Source organism: Calonectris borealis, chromosome 10, assembly GCF_964195595.1.
Source record: "Calonectris borealis chromosome 10, bCalBor7.hap1.2, whole genome shotgun sequence".
Lineage (NCBI taxonomy): Eukaryota > Metazoa > Chordata > Aves > Procellariiformes > Procellariidae > Calonectris > Calonectris borealis.
Genome location: NC_134321.1, coordinates 20,036,875 through 20,048,877, shown reverse-complemented (window position 1 = coordinate 20,048,877; position 12,003 = coordinate 20,036,875). Strand labels below are relative to the sequence as shown.

At 55.0% G+C, this 12,003-nt stretch overlaps 1 protein-coding gene across 1 annotated transcript in view; it reads right to left on the bottom strand.

Moving 5' to 3' along the window:
- The window catches only part of BSN (bassoon presynaptic cytomatrix protein), a 95,376-nt gene that overhangs the window by 34,051 nt on the left and 49,322 nt on the right, over window positions 1-12,003 (bottom strand). Inside the window, exon 3 of the mRNA XM_075159286.1 lies at window positions 8,610-9,392. Within this exon, the coding sequence (XP_075015387.1) occupies window positions 8,610-9,392 (783 nt within the window). The remainder of the gene's footprint in view (window positions 1-8,609; window positions 9,393-12,003) is intronic.

Sequence of the window (12,003 nt, the reverse complement as noted above, 5' to 3'; positions counted from 1 at the left end):
TCTGACGAGTTACGAGGACATCGCTCAGGCTGGTCCCGCGGTGGACTTCATGACGCTGCCCAAGTTAGCAGAGAGCTTTAGGGTAGCATGGGGCTTTAGGGTTGCCCCAGCAGCACAGCTGCCAGCTCTGACTTGCAGAGCAAAGGCAGAAAATCCTGTGCTAGAACCAGGTACTCCTGAATTTTGTGAATGAACCGGATTTTTTTGCTCTCTGGCACTTCTTTTAAAAACCTTTCTGATATCCATAAAGCACTATGGCAGCTCTAGCTTGTCCTGCTTCCTCTCTGTGCTTTTACTTTGCCTATTTTTGCTGCCTTCAACCTTTCATGTGTACAACAGTAATTCTTTTCAAAGCTTCTCAAGCTCAAGAAAGTCCCTAACAAGGCGCGTTAGGGCAGTAATTGATCTTCTCTCAGGTTTTTCCAGCGCAGGTCCAAACTGTGAAACCTCAGTTAGGAGATGGAAAGTTACTTCCCGGGTTGGTGAATTTTAATATTCATGGCACCCGACTCACGAGAATATCAAATCCTCTCGCAGCGATAGCCCTGTACGTCTGTCTGCACGTCCCTGCTGCAAGGTCGCAGTCCGCTCCATCTCCTTGAGGACGGCTCAGGCAGGTTTCTGAAGGATAAGTCTGTTCCATGAAAGTTTCAGGGACAGAATACCATCACCCCTTAGAAGCAGATTTGCAACAACTAACAAAATAAGTGTCTGCTGGGAAAAGCAAACGAAGCTTAGCAGGGGACAGGAGCTGGCATGAAGACCTAATCACGTTATATGGGCAAAAAGCGTTTCCCTAAACCATTCCTTGGCACTTTCTAGGAAACACCATGATCAATACCACACGGATGGAGTTTCACCATCAATTACAGCAGAACTAAATCCACGCTGCTGCCTAATGAAGCAATACCAGTTGCCCTTTGCATTCCCAGCCTGAACGGTGGTGGGAACCAGCAGAGCCTCCCTTCCATAGGCTCCCATTGCTGGCCCAGCTCAGCAGAGCCAGCAAAGCCCCCCTGCTCCCCTGTGGGTGGGCACCGCTTGCGCCCACCCACCCACCCACACCGCTACCTTCTGCAGGAGCAACGGGTGGTGGTTTGCCACTAATGACAGCGAGCGATGCTGCTACAATCCACAGCAAGACGTCGGGTCTTGCAGGTTTGCCCGCAGCACCCTCTTGGGGAACACTGGCCCGTGGGTCTTGTTCACCCCGGCTGGTTGTTGGGAGCAGGCTGCCATGCCTGGGCAGCAGCTGGCACACAGGGGCTGTGGGACCGAGGCAGCGGTGTGGGCAGCCACCCACCCCGCACCGAGGTGGTGGCCCTAAGAGCTGGCACTCTTACGGGCTGTTGAGAAGGACATCTACGGTGGAGGCTCAGGTATCATGTCTGCCCTGGTACGCAGCTGACCTCCAGCAGCGGGCTGGCCCACAGCAGCAATACTGATGCCCCAAAAGCCAAAGGGCTCCCGGTTTTAAGCCCGAATCTTTGCACTGCCTGCTCCATGGTGAGCACTCAGGCTTTGCTCTTGACGTACCCGCTGGCCTTCCCGGCAGGACAGCTCAGGAGGACACCTTGGCACTGCTGGCCCGGGCAGCTTGCTAGCCCAGCACAGCAACACAACAGGCAGCGGCTCCAAGTCCTAGGGCACAGCAAATATGCTCTGGAAAACCAGCCTGGCATCAGGGAAGCACCATTCACTTCAAATACATCTTTATTTAGAAGCGAGGAAGGCAGAAATCCCTTACCTCGCTCAGCCACTGTCACCCCTCTGAATATATAGTTTGGTTTTATGAACCATTGCAAACAATCTGCAGGCGCGGGCAGCGGCTTCCTCCGAAGCATTAATCAGCAGGGTTCACATACGGCTGACATTTGTCCGTTAATAATATAATTGCATCTAAAGGAGGAAAGGAATCTGGAGCTCTGGGGTTTTTTTTTCTGATTACAGAAAGGAACAGCGGTTCTTAAAATGATTTTCTAAGTGGCCAGAAGCTGAGAGCAGGCTCAGCAAGGCGAAGCCCAGCATTTGGAGTAGTCCTAGAACCTCCAGAGACAGGACTAGCGGAAGACAAGAGTCTGCAGCAGACACAGAGGTAACATCTAATGGGGTTCTGCAGCAGTGGGGTCCAGAGGGGCTGCGACAGCCACAGAAACATGGATTGCATGGGTGGGACACCCGTGGACACCATGCATCACCCATCTGATGGGACTCCACTCTTAACTCAGGCCCAGTTACACATCACCACCGACCCCCAGCCCCGCTTCAGCCCCCCGTGCTTGCAGGAGGAGCCGGCGGGGAGCCCGGCATTGCCCAGCCCAGCAGCAGGAGCCGGCTTAATTACAGCAGGTTAAGCAGCCCAGAAAACTCCTGAGTCACAGCGAGCTGTTAATTACCAATCCACAAAGGGATTTGAGGGCTCACGCCGGTGAAGCCGACTTCATCTCGCGCTGTCATAGGCAGCGCTCTCGGTTTGACTTAAGTTCATGTGACTGACCTGAATATTTATACCTCTGGGGCATTTTTTAAAAATCCTGATTTCTACGCAAAATATCAGGAGAAACCCAGCAATTGCTGCACTCTGTGGCCCGCATCTCTGGCTACCTCTTCCTCCCGTGGGAAACTCTGGGGTCTAACCCCCTGCCCACCCTCCAGCGTGGCACCTCACCCCTCCTCCTGTCCCCAGAGCGGGGACCCGGCCGTCTCAGCATCCAGCCAAGCCCTGGGGACCCTGCCAAGCTGTCAGCGCAGGACACCCGATTTCAGGGAAAACAGCCTCAAAGGGGTGACGGACAACAGCTGCTCCCTGCTACATCAGGGGCCGCAGAGTGTCCGTCGGTACCCTTCGGCCCTCTGGAATAACAGAACCCGGATTCCTATGGAAAAACGATGCCTGCAAACTTTAAGCGCCTGTCTCCGCTTGTCACCCATCCACCCCGGCACCGCGCGCAGGCAGGCGGCTCTTTGGGAAGGGTTTCGTACGTAGAGCATCACGCGGAGGAAGGACATGGGGCTCTCTGGGGCAGCGAGCTGCCGGACCCCCTCCGCGGGCACTGCCCGCATGTCAGGAGGCAGGTTCTTCTGAAGGCACCTATATCCTGCTTTTCCCCCGGGAAGGAGGCGGCGGGGCAGCTGGAGGCACTCTTAACCCGGCTAATCCTCTTTGGCCGGGAGCTACCGGCTAATTACATTCCCAGTGCGAGCACGGACCCTTGGGAAGGGGGCAGGGAGGTATGGCACACCGGGGGTCGAACACGGGCTCGTGGCTGCCGGCTCCCACCTGCAGCGAGGGCAGGCGAGGCAGGAGCCCAGCACTCCTCCCTGCTCGCTTTTCCCCCCCCTTTCTGTGAAATTTATGTGCCAACACTGAAATAATTTCGGCACAAAACCTTTCCTCAGCCCTCCTTCTCTAACCCATCCTCCGGCTGCCAGCAGCGACACCCTGTTCTGCACAAAGACTGATCTCGCGGAGGTTTTTCCATCCAGCTGAACTCCCTTTTTCGCAGGCGTTCCTCCCTGCAGCCAAGCGCAGGAGCTGCTGCGGTTGCTCCTGCAAGTAGGGCAGGCTCAGCCCCATCCTCGGCCTCAGCATCTCAAACCTGAGCTGCACAGCATCATACCCTGGGGAGCTCTTCTGCTCAATTTTGCCCGGCGGGAGGTCTTGGAGCCTGACGGAAAGAGAAGTCCAGGGCTTTCCGGAAAGTATTCGATACGGTGATTCACAAGCTCTTTGCAAAAAAGCCATCTGAACGGGCTTGTTTGTACCTGGCTGCAGGTGCAGGGGGAGCAGCAGAAGGGGTACATGTCCCACGAAGGACCCAAGCAAATGCTGCTCCTGCATCTGGTTGACTTGTGATATCACATCCAAGATAATGCATATAATGCATATATATAATATGCATATAATAAGGAACATAACGGCATTCACTGGTGAGACCAGATAGAGAGCTGCAGCAGCACACCCATGACAACACAAGCGTTATAAAAAGGATGCTTTTTGTAACACGGGGGGAAAGCAAGAAAAGAAATGCAACGTTAGGATGCGGATGCTGCGTGGCAGGCACCACAAATGAGTACGAGGACCCTCCTGAGGGTAAGGCGCCTGTTGGAGGTCACAGCCCGGCACCCAGGGATCAGCAGCGTTCTTCCACAAAACGTGTCACAGCTCCTGTTTCAGGCTGGTTAATTAGGCAAAGGGGCATCCTGCCATGCCTATTTAGTAGCACAACATGCATAGTTCATTTGTTCCTTAATACAAAACCCCTGGAGTCAATTGGGGTCAGTCAGGGTTACTGGGAGAGCATCGTGCAGTGCAGGGCAATCACGCTCCAAGCCAGCTCTTGCCAGATCACTTGTCCCTTAGACTCTGCTGTAAACAGGCGCGATTTCTTAAATCCCCAGTGAAACGTTGCTCTTCCTGCAACGGAAACCTCTTTCCTGCCTGCATGTCACCAGGCTGAGGCTGCAGGGAATTTGAGAGAACTCATGGTGCTGTTCCCGGGAGCTGGCTCCCGGAGGAGGTGTGATGAGGTGGGAGGAACCTCCAGGCACCTGTACTTCGGGTAATTCACATAAACAACTTATTTAAAGCTGGGTAACGTGTATCGTGGTGAGCAAGCAGGAGAAGTAAGGTCAGGCACACCTTTGGGCTTCCTCTCTGCTGGTCATTCACAGCCACCAGAGCCATGGGCCACCACAGCCCACAGGCTTCCCCTGAGACACGCTGCCAAAATGCCATGCTTGTACCTGAACTCTTCAAGTGTCCTACGTTCCCAGTCCTCACCATCATTTTCTGACCATGCCCAGAAACTCTCTGAGACCCAGGGCCAAAGGAAAGCCAGCCCTGCTGATGGAGCTCTGGGCTTGGAGGCACTACCCAGCTGCTCAGAGGTGGGATGGTCTTGGAGCAACCTTCAGCTGGACCAGACTGCAGGAGCCCTCAGCCCACGGCAGTGCAAAGACAACGAGGGAAGTGCAAGTCACCCTTTTCCTTTGGTGGCTCGGCACCTACGCAACTCAGCCGGCGAGTCCACGGAAAAACAGCAATTTTAGTATTTTCTTCTCTTTTGTTAGGTTTGAGTGCGCTCGGCTGAATGAAGCGCTGGGGAGGAGGCAGCTCCTTGGATATCTCCCCAGGTGGCTGCAGAGGGTGGGAGGGAACAACAGGGACCTGGAGCCTCCGACTCCATCTTTAGATCAGGAGTGGGATGGGGATGAAAATACCATGGGTAAATAATAGCGCATCTTTCCAGGGAAATCAGAAGTTTTAGGGGGCTGCAGATAGGGGCAAAAGCCTTCCCTACTTTCTGTATTTCGCTCTGCATTTTCTTCTCCCCCTTTCATAACGGCGATTGTCAGACAGCAACACCTCCCGCATCCCCCCGCTGCTGAGAGCGGCTCAGAGGTTGGACCAGTTGCCCCTCCTGATGTCGACCGTGCGTCCAACTAGTTGGGACCCGTCCCATCCCGCTGGTGGCCCATCCACACAGCAGAAACACACAGACACGCAGCAGGAGGTCTGCTTCCAGCAGCGTGCAACAGCCTAACACGGTCTCACCTCCATCAGCAGGCTAGTGCATCTCATGAGGTCTCTCTAAGCGTGCAGCTCCCCTTCCTGAAGACCTGCTCTGGCCACATGCTCCCTCCAAGATCCACCTCAGCCACTTGCAGGGACTATTCCTCAACAGCTGTGACGGATTTGGAGGAAAGCACGAGGGATAGTGGGTGTTAGGATGCCCTTCACCCTCAGGATTATGCCACCAAGGAGCTGGGGTCCCCCCAGGGAAGCGGTGCTGTCCTCCAGCTCCCATCGTACTACTGGGGTCATCCAGCCCCCCCACCACGTTCCAGTCTCAGTTTGGGTGATGCCTCCCACTGAGCTGTGACAGCCCGCACCGATCCGGGGAGAGCAGCCTCCCTCAGCGCAAGTTCATTAGTGCCTCTCCGGCAGTGGCGATGACCTAGTTAGCGACAATACTTGTCCTGTACGAGGATGCAAACATTATTTAGGTTTTTTTCCCCTCCCAGGATGGTTACGCAGTTTTGCTACGAAACTATGATCACACGCAGCCCACCCCCAACGCTGTGACGAAGCCTCAACTGCTTGCAGCGACGATACAACTCTACTGGCAGAAAATGGATTCTTTTAGCACCAAATGCAAAACTCCATCCTTCCTCCAAAAACCAGGCCACCGCGGCCCATGCCCTCTCCCTCCCTGTGACTCACGCCGGGGGTGAGGACTCTGCCCAGGCTCCAGCGGTACATACAGAGGACGTGCCCGTCTCGCCCGCAGCTCGCGCTCCTCCGCACGTACCCCACCTCGGCTCAAATCTCCTCATTAGTTTGCAGGCAGCTTCCAAGGGCAGTTTGCAGTCAAGGTCCTAATTCATAAAGCAATTAATGGATCAAGCCTCGCCACTTCAAAGAGCGAGTTCTGGTATTTGTGTGAATCTCCGGGCTCGGGACAAGCTCACGTGAGCTGCGGGCAAAAAGAGGATCAGACCACAGAGCAATTTTCTCAGAAGATCAAGCAAGCCTAAAGCCCGACTGCATTAACAGGTCTTGCAACGTTTTCCTTTTCACAGAAAGGGTTTGTTAAGAACATTCACAGCTCCAATGTTGCATTTATTCCTCTACTCTCAAAAAAAATATCCCATAAACCAACCCATCTATTCCGAGCTGGATAATGGTTCTGTGTAAAGGGAAACAAAACCCGAGACACCACAAAGCCCAGGTGGGACCTCGCTGTGGGTCTTCACTCTATGTGGATACCGCAGTGATGAGCAGCGGCAAGAAACCCTAGGACGGACATACGAGCAAGGGCGAGTTTGCCAAGGGTGTCTGAAGGCATTTACTCAAGAGCTGAAGGAGCCAAGACAGAGTCCAGCCTTCAAAATCTGGAATTTAATCCCAGGTTTCAGCTCGTGACCCTGGAGACAAGCGCTGGGGAGAGGTCACCAGCATGGTACCTGCAGAGAGCATCATGTTATCCAGTACAACCCAACTCCAAATTAATTCTCTAATTAATTAATTAACAGGTGGGTGCCAAGGGGAGCACATTAAAGCCATTTCATCAACCCACGAGCTTTCTGAAGCCTGGAAACACATCGTTGCCTAAGGGCACGCCAACATAGGGCTTCAGCCCTACCCAAGAGACTGCACAACGCTTGGACACCTTCTCTTCCCACCCAAGCCCTCTGGGCAGGAAGGAAGCAGTGGTAGGAGCAACGAGCAAAGCGTTTCAGTTGAAAACGGCATTATGTACAAGGAGGCGGCCATCTAACAGGTTTACACCTCCACGCGCACGCTGTGCACCGCGCCGGGAGAGCGGCTCTCCTCCACCGCAAACGTGACCATGAACAGCAGCAGCTTCAGGAAGAGGAGAAAATTACTGGGTGTAATTGAAACTGCAGGGAGGAGCTAGGGACATAAAATGTAATTATCCACCATGGAACGGAGCCAAGATTAGCAATCCTACTTCTGGTCATTTAAAGTTCTCATTAACTTTTTCATGTGCTGATGATATCGGTTTTGTGTCTTACTGGCTGTGAGATGCAGCACTTCCAAAAGAAAGCCCTGGGCGTCCTCTCGTAATGGTCTTGAATCGCCTGTAGAGGAGGGAGTGAGGGTCTAGACTTTAACTGAGGTCTTCTCCAAGGGTCTGGAAGATCTCCCTCCCTGGCTAACAAGGGGGAGGAGGGAGTAGGGGAATGCTCCAGCTGAGCCCCAGTTGCACCACTCTCCTCTCCTGGCATCGGTGGCTAGAGTCGGCTAAGGTGCCTTTTTGGTGCTTGGGAAGATGATCTGGGTGGGCATCATAACAATTCAGAGACCTCCTAGACTATAGTTGGTGAGACTGGGTGGACCTCAGACCACCTCCACCTCCTCCTCCTCTCCTTGCACTCCATCTCAGCAGGCTGCATGATCCCCAGCCAATTCATACCCAAACGACACCATGGACATCTCCACATCCATCCTCTGCTCAGCCCACCTCCCCGCTCTGCCCCCAGGCACAACGGCGCAGGACCCTTGCCATCTGGAGAGGGCAGCAAACTCCAATGGGACATTGCATGCCCTCAGCTGATTTGAAATCTTCTTGCTGAGGTCCTGCCACCTTCCCGCCCCGTACCATTTTCCTTGCACCCTCACCATCTGAGGATGCAGGAGCCGCAGTTCATCCTTCACCAGCCTCCTCCCAAGCCTGGCCAAGGCGTCTATCCGCAGCACCGGGAGGAGGATGCTTGTTGGTGACGCTGGCATCTGCATGACCTGTTTCTATTTCCTCACCCTGTCCTGACTCCTTGGACACCTTTGGGGAGCAGTGGGCACTGCCAGGGGTGCCCCGAACAACAGCCACCGCTTGCTCCACTCCTGGCCTGAAACCAGCATGAAATCAGTGCACCCATATGAAATCCATGTCTTTGTCAAGAGGTGGAGGACCATGGCCTCCAACCCTGGGGCTTCACCCAGGAGGGACCTGGCTTCAGCAGCTTCTTAAAGGCTTTTTTAAACCTTTGAAAGAAAAGGCACTATTCTTTTCTCCATTTTAAGCGAGGAGAGAGCACCGACCCTCGGCTCGGAAGGCGCCCGCCCCCGCCAGCCCCCTTACCTCCACCAGATGAGGCGTGGGGTTGAAGCCACACATGTTGCAGACCTGCTGCCGGCAGGTCGTGCAGGTGTTGTAGTTGGGGGGCTCGCCGGAGCCCACGTTGATCTCCGCCTTGCAGAGGGGGCACGAGACCCTTGCTTTCGGCACTTCCTTTGGCTTGACGCCCTGCTCCGGCTTGCCCGGCTTCGCGGCCGCTGCAGCACCAGCCCGGCCCTGCGCCCCTGCGGCTTTGGGACCAGCTTCTTTGCTGGCATCGCTGAAGACGATTTTTGGAGGCACTTTGCCAGGAGACGGCTGGCTCGGAGGGGGGGCTTCTGGCTGGACGGACATGAGCGTGCTCGCCTGGGTGAGCAGGGATGCCCCGAAGCCGAAGAGCTTCCCTGTGAGCCCCTCCTGGGGCTGCTCTTGTGCTCCAGCCCCGGGGGCCGGGGCAGCAGGCTTCGCCCCCGCGTCTCCCGTCATCTTTCTCTGCTCGGAGGAGGAAGGCTTGGCTTGCTGATGCTGCGGGGAGGACCTGGCCGCCTCCTGAGGTTTTGGCTGGCCTTGGCCGTGCGGTTCCCTCTGCGGCGTCGCAGGGTGAGGTTTGGGTGGCTCGGGAGGCGGGGCGCGGGCCGCTGGCGGGGACTTATCCGCACCCGCGGGCGGCGGGTGCTTGGCCGGGGAGTGGGAGGGGGACGGCGAAGGAGAGTGCAGCTGCTGCTGGCTTTTGGAGCGAGGAGCGGTGGTCATGTCCATCCCCAGCGCCCGCTGCATCTGGCAGTTCAAGCACAACCATTCCTTCACCTGCGAGACAAGGAGAGGACACGGGCAGTGAGCGGCGGGCAGGCCACAGCTGCCCGCAGGCAGCCCCAGCGCACCCGTCGGTTCCCCTAAACCAACCCCACGTAGCTAGAGGAACAAGGCATCAACCCCCGAAAAACATTTTGGTACCACGTTCTTCACGAAAGTATCTTGCAGTCACGGCGAACAGACCCCATCCGTCACAGGTACCCACGGCACAACATGCCGGCGCGAAAGCCAGCTTTAATTAGCGTTGATTTGCTTCCAAGGCTTCTGCTGTAAAACTCCTGCTAGCCACGAGGCTCTGCCTGCAGGCAGCGCATTTCGTGCCTCTCCCCGGGGAGAGGGGCCTTTCCGAGGGCTCCCGGCCCCACCACCTCCCTAAAACCCTTTTTTTTTTTCCTCCCGCTTGGCAACCAGAGCTAGCACGGAAAACAGCCGGGGCCCCTCAGACCGGAGCAGGCTGGCAGCAGGCCCAGCGCAGCTCGACAGAGGGATGCTGCTAGAAGGCACAGGTACAATTGCGACGCTCCCCAGCGCCGGCACGCTGCCGCCGGGTACCTCCCCGGGGAAAAGCCGCCGTGACGTGCCCGATGCTTCCCCGGGGCCAGCAGAGATGGCTTTTCTAGAATTGGTGCGGTGGTTGCGATATTCCACCCAAAAATTTGGGGCTGCAGCCCGTAAGGGACAGCAGGGTTCTCCTTGCATGATCTATCTGTGCTGCTGGGCAGGCAACGCACCGACGGGGAGTAAAGAGTTAATCTTCACTCTCGCAGCGATGAACTTTTGGATGCAAATGAAAAATACAATGCTCCCTGGCTAAATGGTGATAAATGAAAGACTTCCCCCTTGAGAGACATTCCCTGTGACACGCTAATGTCTGAATTAAGTTAATTAAAGAGGCCGTATGAAAGCTGTGAACCTTCCCATACGAGGAATCCCCAGGATGCTCAGCGGCTGGGCAAATATTACTATATAGCACAGTCAGCAGGACAACCGGCCCTGCCTGCAACAGATTTCTCCGAGACAAGCAACGAAGGTGGCAAAAAGGACTAGAGCATTCCCAAAAACCGGAGCAGGATCCGGGATAAGTGGGCCCAGAGCCCGGCACGGGCTGCTGCACCCGACAGCTCCCTGCGCATGTCCCACGGGCCAGCAACGCACCGCACGAGATGCAGATTTTCCTGCCTTTCATTTCGGGAGCCGTCTCCTCATCCCAGTGTTAAGGGCCACCTCTAAGGCTCGGCTTAATCCCCACTACAGAGACATTAATCGCCCCATCGCCTCGCCCAGCCCCACATCTCCACGTCTGCGTGGCCTTTTGGTCCTGCAGTTGGAGGCACGGGCGCTGCACAACCGATTCATAACCTGGCCACAGGGGTTTTTCCCCCCCCACACACACTCCAACCACAGGCACGTTTTAACCTTTTTCCGCTCACAGGAGCTGCCTGCAGAGATGCAGTTGGGTGTTTCGGCAGGTCCTGTGATGGGACAGGACGGCGAGTCCCCGAGAAGGGAGGCAGATGTGCCCTGAACCCCCCCTTACAGGTCTGCTCCCAGGAAGACTCTCATAGAGCCCAGTCTTCAAATAATAAACTTTTTGAAATAGAGGAAATTCAGATCAGCTAGGAAAGACGGATTAAAATTAAAATTAAACCTCCACCTGCCCACTATGCCCCTTCCGCGCTCTGCCCAGCACCCGGCCGCCTTGCCAGCTTGCAGAGAGCTCTGCGTTGCCTCTTAGTCTCCAGCAAAGCTCTTCCCATCACCTTACAGGCCTGGTGACACACGTCAGCTCTGTGCTCTTCGCAGCCTCCGCTGTGCTTGCTGAGCTCCCACGCCACTATCCCCACCAGCCTCTGCTCGAGTATTTGACTCGGAGCCCAGTGAAAAGCAGCCTCAATTTTTCCCCAGCAATTTTGCGTTACATCGTTGTTTCTCCAAGCCTTTCCAAACAAGCCACATTATATTTAGTTCTTGAAAATATTGCTTTAGTTTTTATAATTTCTTATGGTCTTGCTATCTCTCTTCTGACATACAGAATTCCTCGCGTTATTTTTGCTTTCACATCCCCTGCAATTTCTTCCCACTACTCTATTTTAGGACAGCGTCTCCCAAAATCCCATCGGCTTTGGGCACTGTCCCCATCAGCTCTGATAAGGGAGAACCAATCCCTTCTGTTCAGATTGTCTCTCCCTGCAAAGTTCCCAGTATCCAAGAAATGCAAATCTTAGCTCTCCACATAATCTCCTTACCCGCACTTTAAGACCCTCCGGTGAGGTGGAAATTGGGGGAAAAGGAAATCTTCCCAGACCCGCCGTCGGGGCTGTTTGCATCTCGATTTTAAGGGACCACGACCGCAAGGTACACGACAAAGGACACGCTCCACACTCCTGCTTTTGTATAGTCTGTGTCTATCGTAGCCTGGCACAAGATTTAGCTTATTTTCTGGAATAGGAAAAATACTTTGCCCCTCTCCTGCATAAACTCCCAAACAATCAAACAAAATATTGAGGGAATTCAATTGATTGCCCTCGACTGTCTGCCAGCTTTAACGAGAAGCAAGTGCTGCTGGTGAATACCGAACAGCTCACAGCTCCGGCTTTGCTGGCTC